This window comes from Primulina tabacum, chromosome 15 (assembly GCF_025594145.1).
Source record: "Primulina tabacum isolate GXHZ01 chromosome 15, ASM2559414v2, whole genome shotgun sequence".
NCBI classification, from domain to species: Eukaryota; Viridiplantae; Streptophyta; class Magnoliopsida; order Lamiales; family Gesneriaceae; genus Primulina; species Primulina tabacum.
The window spans coordinates 1,193,208-1,206,660 of NC_134564.1; the positions used below are offsets into that span (position 1 = coordinate 1,193,208).

The following is a 13,453-nucleotide window of genomic DNA, read 5'->3' on the forward strand; positions in this document are numbered from 1 at the left end:
GCACCAAAGGTAAACAAAATCATTTATCCTGCTTCAGAAAGCCATACTCCACCAGCGACGAGTAGAGATAACTGGACATGGAGAGGCATACCTCTGCCAGAAAACTCAATGAAGGGTCGTGTTATCAATCAAACACGAGCCAGAGGCAGAGGTGAAACCCGATCTGAGGTATGAGTTGGAAGGAGACCCGACGTATTAAGCTGTCAAACAATAAAGAACATCGAACACAAGTTCTTTAGAATGAACAAGCCAAACATCTGATTGAGAACCAATGTAGTGAAACAAAGCGACTCGGAACAGGCCTACATATCATCCATTATGGTTTTATAATATCAACACTTAAATTATTACCGATCATTATGTGTTATAAATATATATATATATATACATATATATATTCGCAATATTCATAAGTTACGTATGATGTAATTTTTTGATTCCACATTGGGTAAAATGAGGCACGATGAAATATATTATACAATATCTATATTTTTTTTTGACGGTTAACATTTGTAATTTATAGCAAAGTCAAGATGTCCTTAATTACAAGATGAATCAACCATAAGGGAAAATCTCCAATCTCCCATACAAATTGAGAGTTGGAAGAAATAACAAAAGCAACTATCGAATGGGCAACCACATTTGCCGATCGACGAACATGAAAAAGTGAAGTGCTATTCCGAGAATTCAATAGAAGTTTGATATCTGTAACAATGGAACCTGAATAGCTGAGGTTCTCTTCCGGCCTTGTGACTGCTTGCACGGCAAGGAGAGAATCTGAGGCAACTTGATGAATCTGTAAGTTATGCAGTTGAGCCTGTTTTAAACCCCCGTGAATAGCAAGAAGCTCGGAGCATATAACCGACTGGGGCATGTCAATCTTCGGTCCAAAAACTACTACTGGTTGTCCCTCGTGATTCCTCACTACTCCTCCAATTACGCAGTAGATTCCTCTATGTTTATATTGAGCAAATAAATAAATGAAGCAAATGTAAATTTATACAAGCACATGTATTTAATGATCTTGTTTTCTTTTTGTTTTGGAATATATTGATAATATACTCGAAAAAAATAAAGATGATGCCAATAATTTGTTTGAATATAATTTAAACATGTAAAATTAAAATAAATTTTTTAAATAATTTTATAACTTTTGTTAATTGATCAAAGAAAGAAGTATAAAATCATTTTTCGTTCGCTTGAAAGTCTCGTTAAAGGATATTCCATAACATATATTAATATCGTGGGCCGCCGAGTACCACTTACCTGGCAAATTCGCGGTGGTGCGGCGGCTGCAATGGCGGATGAAGGGGAATAGAGGGCCGTGGAACAGCAGCTTGAGTTCCAATTGAATGAGCAGAAGGCATCACTCGACGTCGTTGCCGATGCCCTTTCCTCCGTCCCTTCCAATACCGAACTTCTCTCGGTACCCACCTCCCTTTTAACCGTTACTGCGTTTGTTTATATGACATATATATGCTCACCGCTATCCCTGGATATGATAAAATTTGAATGTCAAAATTGATGCAGCTTCATCATTAACTTTTAGCAGAGGAATGAATTGATGTTCTATTTGGGTTTGATTTTGTGATGGCAAATTTATTTAATTTCACACAGCTTGCATGTTGATGCTTGCTTCCACTTTTTTGTGAAAATTAATGTGCCAATTGCTCCTCTCCCTTCCTGTTAGCCGTTGATTTAGAATTATTTCTCGATTTTAGTGTTTGCGCTATTGAGGATTGATGTTTGTTTTCTATGTTATGGAACCATTGGTTTGCGAGATTTTGTCTTTCCTTTATTTGTTTATCTGTGCATTGTGAAACTGAAATGAACCTTCGGAACTGATTGATTCTCAGTAAATAAAGAACAGATATAGATGGGGTAAGAACTGAACATACAGTTGATATAATGTAAACTAGTTACAATCTTTGAGAAACCAAACCCAAGTGATGGATATGCATTAATGAAGCATATACCTCAGCATCATCAATAGGCTGTCTGAAGCATTGTTATTAGTTCGACTTCTCCTCTGCTTGAACTTTTTTACAACCCCCAGAAATGCCTTTATTGATGTCAGGATGAAGCACCTGGAAGATTTAATTTGGATTGTAAGTGAAGAAGTTCTCAACTCAGAATTTATATTTCTTACAAAAATCTTTTGCACAACAACTAACATGAGCACATCATTATTGAAAAGACAGCTAGATTTACCCTTAGGTTCACTTAGATTGAGGGATCCACATGAAACAACATCCACAACTTCTCCACACGAAGGTTTAATTCCCACTACAAAAAATTTAGGTGTTAGAAACCGTCGCCTTTAAAAAATTGTGACGGTTTTAATAAAACCGTCGGTAAGCAAAACCGACACTTATAAATCCGTCGCCGATCAGTTGTAAAACCGTAGCTAATAGCGACGATTTTGCAAATTATCTATAAATATGGGCATATTCGGTCCATTTTTCTCCGTACCGCTTCTCTTCTGTTATAAATTTTTCTCTCTTAGGCGATTTTAGTTTCGAGTTGGGGTAAGTTTTTTAGCTTCAGTTCTTGGTAAATTTCTTATTATTGGTTAAGATCATGAATTTTGTTAGCTTGTAGTGCATGTCGTTTTTCAGCTGATTTTTTTGCGCGTGCACAGTGCGACGGGTGTCTTCTACGGTCAGATTGTAAGTTTGTTGTAGATTTATACATAGTTTAATTTGTTTTTATTGCATGTTATTTAGAAATTAAATAATATATATTACATGTTTGTTATTAAAATATTATATAATTTAAATGTTCAATTAATTGTCATCATTAAAATTGTTAAATCTGCCTACTTATGTTGTTGAATGAGAACTAAAGAGTTCATATATTAATTTTTTTAATTAATGAGTAAATGATAGCGATTAAGTAAAATACATCTTATTTATTCTTTTGTAGGATAAAATGGATAACGATAGAAATTGGATATATCGTCGGTTGGAGAATGGATTTCTAACGAATGAATATCGTGTTGGTGTAGAGTCGTTTGTAACATTTGCACTTAGTCATCCTGAGTGTTTATTAAATAGAAATATACGTTGTCCTTACAATCGAAAAAAATGTCAGAACAAAATACATTTAGATGAAGATACCGTTAAGGTACATCTCAGTCGTTATGGATTTGTATCGAATTACTACAATTGGTTTTTTCATGGAGAGGTACATCTCGGTCGTTCTGGATTTGGGTGTTAGGTTGCTTGTGAGTTTTGTAAGTAAGCTCAGGACTGGACATGAGCTTCGCCGGTAAGCTAATTGGTGGTGGTGTGGCTGTAAAACAAAACAAGAATGAAAACTGAATGATCCTCTAACTTACTGTAACATGTCATTATTCCTTCTACTCCCCACATATTCAGTGCCCGCCCACACCAGTGGCAATTATTGGATCCCCTTTTGTGGTTTTTGTCATCATCTTGATTCTCTATCATGCAGGAAATGAAAGCTCCTCGACGCCTTGGGGTGTGGAAGATGGGTGTAGTTAATTACTTGGAGGCACTTAAGCTGCAAGATGAACTCACATCCAATAGAAAAATACTCAAGGTTACGGATATTCTTCTGTCCCTACAACATCCTCCTACATACACTCTCGGCAAAAGGCGAACTGATCACAACATATTGGTTTCCGAGTCTGAACTGAAAGCCATGGGTGCAGACCTTCACTATACACAACGTGGAGGTGATGTCACATTCCACGGTCCTCACCAGGCCATTTTATATCCAATTATCTCATTGAGAGAAATCGGCTTAGGGGCAAAACAGTACGTGGAAAAGCTCGAAACAACAATGATTCAGTTAGCATCTTTACACGGTGTTGAAGCTCGTGCTGGACAAAAAGGTGAAACGGGAGTGTGGGTTGGAGGGAGAAAGATTGGGGCGATCGGAGTACGTATATCTTCTGGGATTACATCTCATGGGTTGGCATTCAACATCAATCCTGACATGAACTACTTCAAGCACATTGTGCCATGTGGGCTTGAAGATAAAGAAGTCACTTCTTTGCAAAACGAAGTAAAACAGGTACTTCCTCCCGATGACGTAATTCATGAGCAGTTGATTTCTTGTTTTGTAAGCACATTTGGATACACTGATATTATTTGGAAAGATGGTTCGTCTGTAGTTTCATTTGATCAAGAAAGTTGAATATTCAAATTATCATAGATCTTTACACTCTGTTCTAGACTTCTTGTATTTGGTTATTTTATGTATACAGCTCACATTCCTTTCTTTACACATTCAATTTGAATATGCAATTTGCTCATACTTAAATGGAATCATTCAGGCACATATGCATTATATCTTATCTAGCTCGAACTTTGTGCCTAAATATTTAAAAGCCTTGTTTGATTCTTTTGAACTGAAGGGATTAAATAGATTACTGATACCAAATGGAGTTCACTCAATTAAGTGAGCGAGATTAGACATTGACATAGGTGTTCTCCGTTGCAAATTGCGATGAAAGGAGATAATTAACTTTTAATTAGTCTTCAATCAATCTATTCAAGTCGAGGCTCATCTAGCAGAGGACGCGCTTTACTAGGGTCATCACATTTTGATGACCCATACGCAGCTGGATCCTCACATCATCGACGTTCGGGTAAAGTCCTGAGTACATCCCACCATCACAAGACATGGTCACGACGATGGTGATGACGATAGCGACGATAATGAAACTCAGTTTCCTTAGTTTTTTATTTTATCTACGCCTGTATTTATTGAAACATATGAACGATTTGTTTTTTCAGATTTATGACATTATTTAATTTTGTTGTTCGCTTATTTTATCGCAATGTTTAATCGTTTAATAGATTATTTACAAATTTGAATTTCATTAATTTAGATAAGTTGACGAGATTATTTAAAAATATCAAATATGTACAAATAATTATAAAACTAAATTCTTTTTTATTAAATTATATACAATGTTTTTTTTTTTTAAAAAAATGGTGACGGTTTATAATTAGCGACGGATTTTGAAAAACCGTCACAACACGAAAGCGACGGTGACTTTTTGGACGGTTTTAAGTTCAGCGACGGAAAAAATCGTCGCTGATTAGAATTTTTTTGTAGTGTCCTCCTACCAAAATATTTTTATTTAAACAAAGTTAAGATAAACAAGAATTTTCTGACATTTTTTGCATTACACAGGAAGAAAAAGAGCAACAATTTCTCATACATGGAAGGGAATAATACTTAAGGACATATCAGCTCTGGCCACAAATTTCATCTTCTAATTATCTCTTTTTCTGTTCCATAAGGACAAGAAAGATAGCTCAAGCAAGCATGCCTAGCTAGGTAACCGCGACTATTTAAAGAAAGAAGGAAATCATTATATGAAATATTGTCAAGGAGCACTGCGTTTATTGTTATTATTTTTATCTAAGTAATATTTAGTTTTTAAAAAAACTTTTTGATATAATTTAATTTATTTATTTTGTGTTTTTTTTAAAAGTGATAATTTGTTTACTTGATGTTGGTTTTGAGTATGTTTAGTTAATAAAATTTATGACGTTATCTTGTGCATTTTGTGTTTCAATGTTTTACTATTATTTGTATTTTTTTTATGAATACGATTATATGTTTTTCCTCAAGAGTGATGAGTGTTTATTTGGGGATTCTTAAAAAATACATTAGTAAAAACTATAATGCTTCTTATTTAATAGATATTATAGATATAGATTTATAATAAATTATTATGATTATGATTTTATTTGTTAGCTAACTAGCATATGCATTTCGTACATATAATTATTATATATTTTTGAAAATGTATTTTAAAGTTGAACTCTAAAATTCAAATATTTTTTAAGAATGAAGAAATCAATTAAAATTGAATTCGTGACATTGACTATAATATCAATTTAAGATAAGTATTTGTGACGTTATAATTTTAAGATAAATATTTGTTATTTTATCAAATGTTGTTACTTGTAGTAAACGATACTAACACATATCTTTTATACCTGATTGATTGAGTCGCGGTTGAGTATCGCTGTAGTAATGTTGACTTATAAGTAGGAAAATTAATCGAGTTGATTTAGGCTCTAACTGATTTCAAAAATGTTCCAAATCAACTAAAGTCACAGGGACATGTAAAAACAATAAAAGACCACCGAACTGAATGGGACAAGTTGTACAATGAACGAGAAAAACTTTCAAAATTCCATTCGTTTGCCTAATTTATGCGAGAATGCAAAACCAGCTTAATAGACAGAAGGTCCTCCATGTGACAGTCAATATAAACAAGTTACATATACAATGTGTACGAGCTGAGTCAAGCTTGTTAAGTAATCAAGCCATATTTGAATTCAAAGCACACCATTTTGGAATTCAACCACATAATTAACACATGTGTTGATTAGTCAAAAATAATGAGGTAAGCCAGTGCGGTTTTATTTTTTGTTTTTTCCCTAAACTTCACCTATAAATACCCATCCATTCTTCATTTCAAAAACACAACAAAACACAAAATCCTCTCATCTACAATCATAAGTGTAGAAGTGAGAAAAAGGATTTAGTGTGAGATTTCTTAAGGAGTGTTTATCCTTGGAAGGAATAGGATTAGTGGAGAGAAAGTGAGTGTTAAAATCAGAGTGTTCTGAGTGAAATACTTTGTATTCTCAATTCTCTTGTCTTCTTTGTTATTAATAAAGAAGTGATCTCTTTGAGAGGTTTAAAGTGGACGTAGCCCAATCTTGGCGTGAACCACTATAAATATTGGTGTCCATCTTATTCATTGTTGATATCACTTATGATGTTCCGCTGCGATGTTACCTCGTTTATTTCTCTGATATCCCAACAACTGGTATCAGAGCTAGATTCTCAAATACTATAGGAAGTCCTCGTATGCTCTGTGGTTGCAGCTTAGTCTGAACTTCCAGATCAGAAAAGGCTTTCTAGACAGTATTAGGGAAAGTGGTTCTTTTGTGTTCAGGCTTTGACGATTATTCGTTGGTAACATTCACAAAAGATGGAGGTACGCACAAGCAAGATGATTAGCCTTAATGGCTCTAATTATCAACTTTGGAAAAGTAAGATGAAAGATCTTCTATTCGTCACCAAGATGCACCTACCGGTGTTCAGCGAGTCTAAACCAGATGATAAATCAGATGCTGAATGGAACTTCGAGCACGAGCAAGTCTGCGGGTACATCCGACAATTTGTCGATGACAACGTCTATAATCACATCTCTAACGAGACACATGCTCGTATGCTTTGGACAAAGTTGGAGACACTATATGCCTCCAAAAGTGGCAACAACAAATTGTTCTATTTGAGCAAGCTTGTCCAGGTTCGATACAAAGAAGGAACTCTGGTCGCAGATCATCTGAACGAGATTCAAGGATTCGTGGAGCATTTATCAAGTATGAGCATAAAACTTGATGACGAGGTGATAGCTCTGATTGTGCTAGCTTCATTGCCAGAGTCTTGGGAGACTCTGAAGGTATCACTCACGAACACAGCACCGGGAGGAGCCGTGAGTATGGATTTCATCAAGAGTGGCATCTTGAATGAAGAGATGAGGCGGAGATCTCAAGGATCCTCTACCTCACAGTCAGATGTTTTGGCTGCCGAGTCAAGGGGGAGAAGCAAGATCAAGAAAAACACAAATCAGAAGCCAAGAAGAAGCAAGTCCTCAGGGAGATATGCCAACATCAAATGTTATCGCTGTGGAGAAAACGGACATATTAAAAAATATTGTTCGGCAACCGAAAAACAAACATGAAACCGACGATGAGCAAACAAACGCCATTGATGAATTCAATGTTGTTCACGAGCTAGAGCAGGAGTCCGTAAATTTGGCAACTCAAGTAACTAGTTGGGTGATCGATAGTGTAGCAACAGTCCACGTCACATCTCGAAAAGAATGCTTTACATCCTACACACAAGGAGACTTTGGTGTGGTGAGAATGGGGAATAACGACTTATCCAGAGTCGTGGGAAAAGGAGATGTGAGCTTGACTACCGTGGATGGCTCTACATTGATCCTGAAAGACGTCAGGCATGTGCCAGATATACGCCTGAGTCTGATATCAGTCGAAAGACTCGATGAAGAAGGTTTCTGTACAACCTTCCGAAATGGGGTATATAAGATTTCAAGAGGATCACTTGTGGTGGCAAAAGGATTAAAAATGTCAAAGCTATATATAGTTCAGGAAAATCATTCTGAAGGAGTGAACTACGCAGGGGAAGAAAACTCAACAGAGTTGTGGCACCGACGTCTTGGTCACATAAGTGAAAAGAATCTTACACGCCTTGTGAGCAAGCAAGTTCTGCCCGGTATAAAGCAGGTTCATATGAAACAATGCACAAATTGCTTAACCGGAAAGCAAAACAGGATATCATTCAAAAGTTCACCTCCTAGCAGAGCCGATAAAATACTAGATCTGGTGCACTCAGATCTATGTGGTCCGATGCCATTATCGCTCGGAGGAGCGAGGTACTGGGTAACTTTTATCGATGATCATTCTCAGAAAATTTGGGTGTGGACACTCAAAACCTAGGATCAAGTTGCAGAAACATTCAACAATTTTCTAAACTTGGTTGAACGACAAACATCCATTAAACTCAAATGTATTCGAACGGATAATGGAGGAGAATACATTGGAACCTTTGATGAGATATGCAAAAAGAACGGAATCAAACATCAAACAACACCACCAAAGACACCACAACTCAACTGGATTAGCTGAGAGGATGAATAGAACTTAGGCAGAAAGAGTCAGAAGCATGCTCTCACATGCAAAGCTGACTAAGGAATTTTGGGTTGAGGCCATGGTTGCTGCTGCATATATATTGAATCGCTCACCTTGTGTTCCTCTCAATTATGATGTCCCGGAGCAGGTGTGGCAAGGAAAAGAAGTTTCCTATAATCATTTGCGGGTATTTGGCTGTGTTGCTTATGTTCATATACCAAAGGATGAAAGACAAAAGTTGGATGTCAAAACAAGAAAGTGCATATTTATAGGCTATGGCGAGGATCAACTTGGTTACAAGTTTTACAATACAGATCTCAAAAAGCCTATAAGAAGTCGTGATGCCATATTTCAGGAGAATGAATTCTTGGAGACTGCGGAAAAGGAGAATTCTGGATCTGAACAAGATCTGGAATGGTGGCCTTCAACGGTAAATCCACAACCGGTTGAAGATGAAGAATTGCAGAACGATCATGAAGATGAAGATGAGATCCGTGTTCACAGTGAACCACCAGCAGAAAGTTCTCGTGGTACAATGACCACACGTTCTGGAAGAGAAGTGCGACCCTCAACCAGATATTCCTCAAATGAATATATCCTGCTAACTGATGGGGGAGAACCAGAGAGCCTCGAGGAAGCTATTACCAGTGAACACAAGGATAAGTGGATGAAGGCTATGCAAGAAGAAATGCAATCATTGCATGATAATGAGATATTTGAGTTGGTGAAATTGCCGAAAGGCAAGAAAGCTTTGAAGAATAAGTGGGTGTTCAGATTGAAGCACGAAGAACACAGTAGTCAACCAAGATTCAAAGCTAGGATTGTCGTCAAAGGTTTCGGACAGAAACACGGGGTCGACTTTGACGAAATATTTTCACCTGTGGTGAAGATGACATCCATCCGGATTGTAGCTTGATCTGGAGGTGGAACAAATGGATGTCAAGACCGCATTCCTTCATGGGGATTTGGAGGAAGAAATCTACATGGAGCAACCAGAGGGGTTTGAAGAGAAGGGGAAAGAGGACCTCATGTGCAGATTAAAGAAGAGTTTGTACGGTCTCAAGCAAGCACCAAGACAGTGGTACAAGAAGTTTGAATCGATGATAACTCAACAGGGATTCAAGAAAACCACTGCAGACCATTGTGTGTTTGTCAAAGATACCTCTGTTGATGATTTGATGGTGCTTCTACTCTATGTAGATGATATGTTGATTGTTGGAAAAGATGTTTCTGAAATCAAAGGCCTAAAGAAGCAACTAAGCAAGACTTTTTCTATGAAAGACTTAGGGGCCAGCAAAAAGAATTATTGGCATGGAAATCCATCGAGACATGTATGCCAAGAAGACCTGGTTGTCGCAGGAGAAGTATATTGAGAAGGTACTTCAGAGGTTCAACATGGACCGGGCCAAAGCGGTTGGATGTCCTCTTGCCAACCACTTCAAGTTGAACTCAAAGCAGAGTCCTATTACAGAGGATGAGGAAGAAGAAATGAAAAGTGTTCCATATGCTTCAGCTGTTGGAAGTCTGATGTATGCCATGGTATGTACTCGGCCGGATTTAGCTCATTCAGTAGGTGTAGTGAGTAGATTCCTTTCAAAATCGGGAAAGGAACATTGGGCTGCAGTAAAATGGATATTCAGATATCTACGTGGAACCTCTAAATATAGATTGAGTTTTGGAGGATCCAGACTTGAGCTTGTAGGCTACACAGATGCAGATATGGCAGGAGATGTTGACTCCCGAAAATCTACATCAGGATACCTGATTACATTTGCAGGGGGAGCTGTGTCATGGCAGTCAAAGTTGCAAAAGTGTGTAGCATTATCAACTACTGAAGCAGAGTTCATTGCAGCAACTGAGGCATGCAAGGAAATGTTATGGACGAAATGGTTTTTGGAGGAATTAAGTTTTGTGCAAGATCAATACAAGTTGTTATGTGACAGTCAGAGTGCAATTCATCTTAGAAAGAATCCTTCAATGCATTCAAGATCAAAGCATATTGATGTTCATTATCATTGGATACGAGATGTATTGGAGAAGAAGTTGTTGAAGCTTGAGAAGATTCACACGGATGAAAATGGATCTGATATGATGACCAAGACGTTGCCGAGATGGAAGTTGGAATACTGTAAAGCTGTTGCAGGTTTGATCGAATTCACAAAATGGGCTTGAGGGGGAGAATTGTTAAGTAATCAAGCCATATTTGAATTCAAAGCACACCATTTTGGAATTCAACAACATAATTAACACATGTGTTGATTAGTAAAAAATAATGAGGTAAGCCATGAGGTTTTATTTTTTGTTTTTTCCCTAAACTTCACCTATAAATACCCATCCATTCTTCATTTCAAAAACACAACAAAACACAAAATCCTCTCATCTACAATCATAAGTGTAGAAGTGAGAAAAAAGATTTAGTGTGAGATTTCTTAAGGAGTGTTTATCCTTGGAAGGAATAGGATTAGTGGAGAGAAAGTGAGTGTTAAAATCAGAGTGTTCTGAGTGAAATACTTTGTATTCTCAATTCTCTTTTCTTCTTTGTTATTAATAAAGAAGTGATCTCCTTGAGAGGTTTAAAGTGGTCGTAGCCCAATCTTGGGGTGAACCACTATAAATATTGGTGTCCATCTTATTAATTGTTGATATCACTTGTGATGTTCCGCTGCGATGTTACCTCGTTTATTTCCCTGATATCCCAACAAAGCTCACGAATACATTGAGCTGAGTCAAGCTCGCGAAGGGCTAAGCTCGAGCTTGACTAGAATAGCAAAGCTCCATGGAAGATATATCATATATTAACATGTACTAAAATGTTGATTTCTTTTCTCTCTTTTCTAGCAACTGCATTTGACGCAGAAGTATGAGCAGCCTCAGAATCAGCCAAAGCTTTTCGAGTTTCGTTCAGCTTCCTCATGGTAGCCTCATCCACCACCATTTCTTTTCTATTTTGGTTCACAATTTCTTCTAGCTTTTCAACTTGCAGCCTCAAATTCTTTATCTCATCATCAAAAGCAACCAGAGCCCGTCTGTCCTCTTTCTTTGCCTCCCCATCTGCCTTCTTCGGTTACTTCTTCGAGCCCTTGCCATTGATAGTTTTTCCATGCATAGCAAGCTGTGTATTAATGAGAGAAAAAATGTCTTTTGATTCCTCCTCTTCTTCAGCAGCCTTAATAGCAGCTGCTAACTTCTTGTACCATTTCCTCTTACCACCTCTACTACATTTCTTTCCTTGAGTCTCATCGTGTTCTTCTTTTTGAAGAGACTTGAGAGTACAATCAAGGGACTGCTTTCAGTGCAGAAATAGTGGTCAGCATTATGGTAACCCATATTTGCCATCAGCTTCGAAGCAATGCCACGAGTGTGATTCTCCCACTCAGAAATTTAACAGCAGCCATGCACCAAGTATTTTAGAGATAGTGATCTACTTTAAGAAATATCATATGAGTATATGCTAACTGAATCTGGGGCGTATAATACTATAATACATCAATTACAACAAAACAGAGATGCAGTATCTGTGTAGTGTAGAACCGTCTTGAAGATTTATGTTTTTTTTATTTTGTTATGCTGAGCGACATACCATGTGATAAGCGGCAATTACTACCAATTCGACACCCTTGCTGCAGAAAGAACTTGCACATCTGCACTTACGTGGTCTAGTGTTATTGTGAGAATCCGTCAGAGCCAGCCCATCCCATTCTAAAAAAAAAAAAAATCTTAAAAAGAATGATTAAATATGTCACACAATGAGAAATTTTATGATCCTAGACCTCTAGATAGCAGTTTCAAGGTTAGTCACTAGTAACCAAAAGGATAACATGATCTCTTTCAAAACTACAGATCTCTCATGCGTTCTTCGGCTCAACCCATTATTTCAACGTTTCTATCTTGGACGGGTCAACTTCAATGCCACTACTAGAGCTAACATGTCTCAAAAATGCCACATTCTCTAACCAAATTCGCATTTGCTGAATTTTGCAAACAGTTTCGAATTCTGCAACACTTGCAATGCAGTACACAAATGGTGGCTATGCTTCTTCTGGTTCTTCGAATAAATGAGGATGTCATCTATGAATATGATGACAAACTGATCCAAATAAGGCTGAAACACGCGATTCATGAGATTCATGAAGATCGCTGGAGCATTTGTCAATCCAAATGGCATCACTAGGAACTCGTAATACCCATAGCAAGTTCTAAAGGCTGTCTTGTGCACATCTGCGTCTTTCACCCTCAGCTGATGATACCCGGAGCGAAGATCTATCTTGAAAAATACAGAAGCTCCTTGCAATTGATCGAATAAGTCATCGATCCTAGGCAAAGGGTAGTTATTCTTCACGTAACTCTATTCAGCTCCCGGTAGTCGATGCAAAGCCTCATACTTCCATCCTTCTTCTTCACGAAGAGTACTGGTGTGCCCCAAGGTGAACAACTAGGGCGTATTAATCCTTTATCCAGTAGCTCCTGTATTTGCTATTGAGCTCCTTCATCTCTTCAGACGCTAACCGATAGGGTGCCTTGGAGAATGTCACGGTACCCGGCATAAGGTCAATAGAAAACTCCACCTCGTGCTCAGGTGGGATACCCGCAATGTCGTCAGGAAAGACGTCCGAAAAATCTCTAACAACTGAGACGTCTGCTATTGTCTGAGTGGTAGTAATAGGGGTTGAAATAATGCTCGCTAAGAACGCCTGGCACCCCTTAAGCATAAGCTTCCTCGCCTGAAGACATGATAT

General features: G+C 37.6%; 1 protein-coding gene and 1 long non-coding RNA gene across 2 annotated transcripts; one reads left to right on the forward strand and one right to left on the reverse strand.

Moving 5' to 3' along the window:
* Window positions 1–1,192: 1,192 nt before the first annotated feature.
* LOC142527598 (octanoyltransferase LIP2, mitochondrial-like) lies at window positions 1,193–4,261 on the forward strand. The gene is made up of 2 exons (XM_075632440.1): window positions 1,193–1,426; window positions 3,457–4,261. The coding sequence occupies exon 2, from the start codon at window positions 3,460–3,462 to the stop codon at window positions 4,162–4,164; it is 705 nt and encodes a 234-aa protein (XP_075488555.1). The 5' UTR covers window positions 1,193–1,426; window positions 3,457–3,459; the 3' UTR covers window positions 4,165–4,261.
* On the reverse strand, window positions 1,457–3,448 carry LOC142527599 (uncharacterized). Its single transcript, XR_012815482.1, has 2 exons — window positions 2,212–3,448; window positions 1,457–2,087 (listed from the first exon to the last, which is right to left on the reverse strand). It is a non-coding gene; the product is annotated as an uncharacterized LOC142527599 (long non-coding RNA).
* Window positions 4,262–13,453: the final 9,192 nt, after the last annotated feature.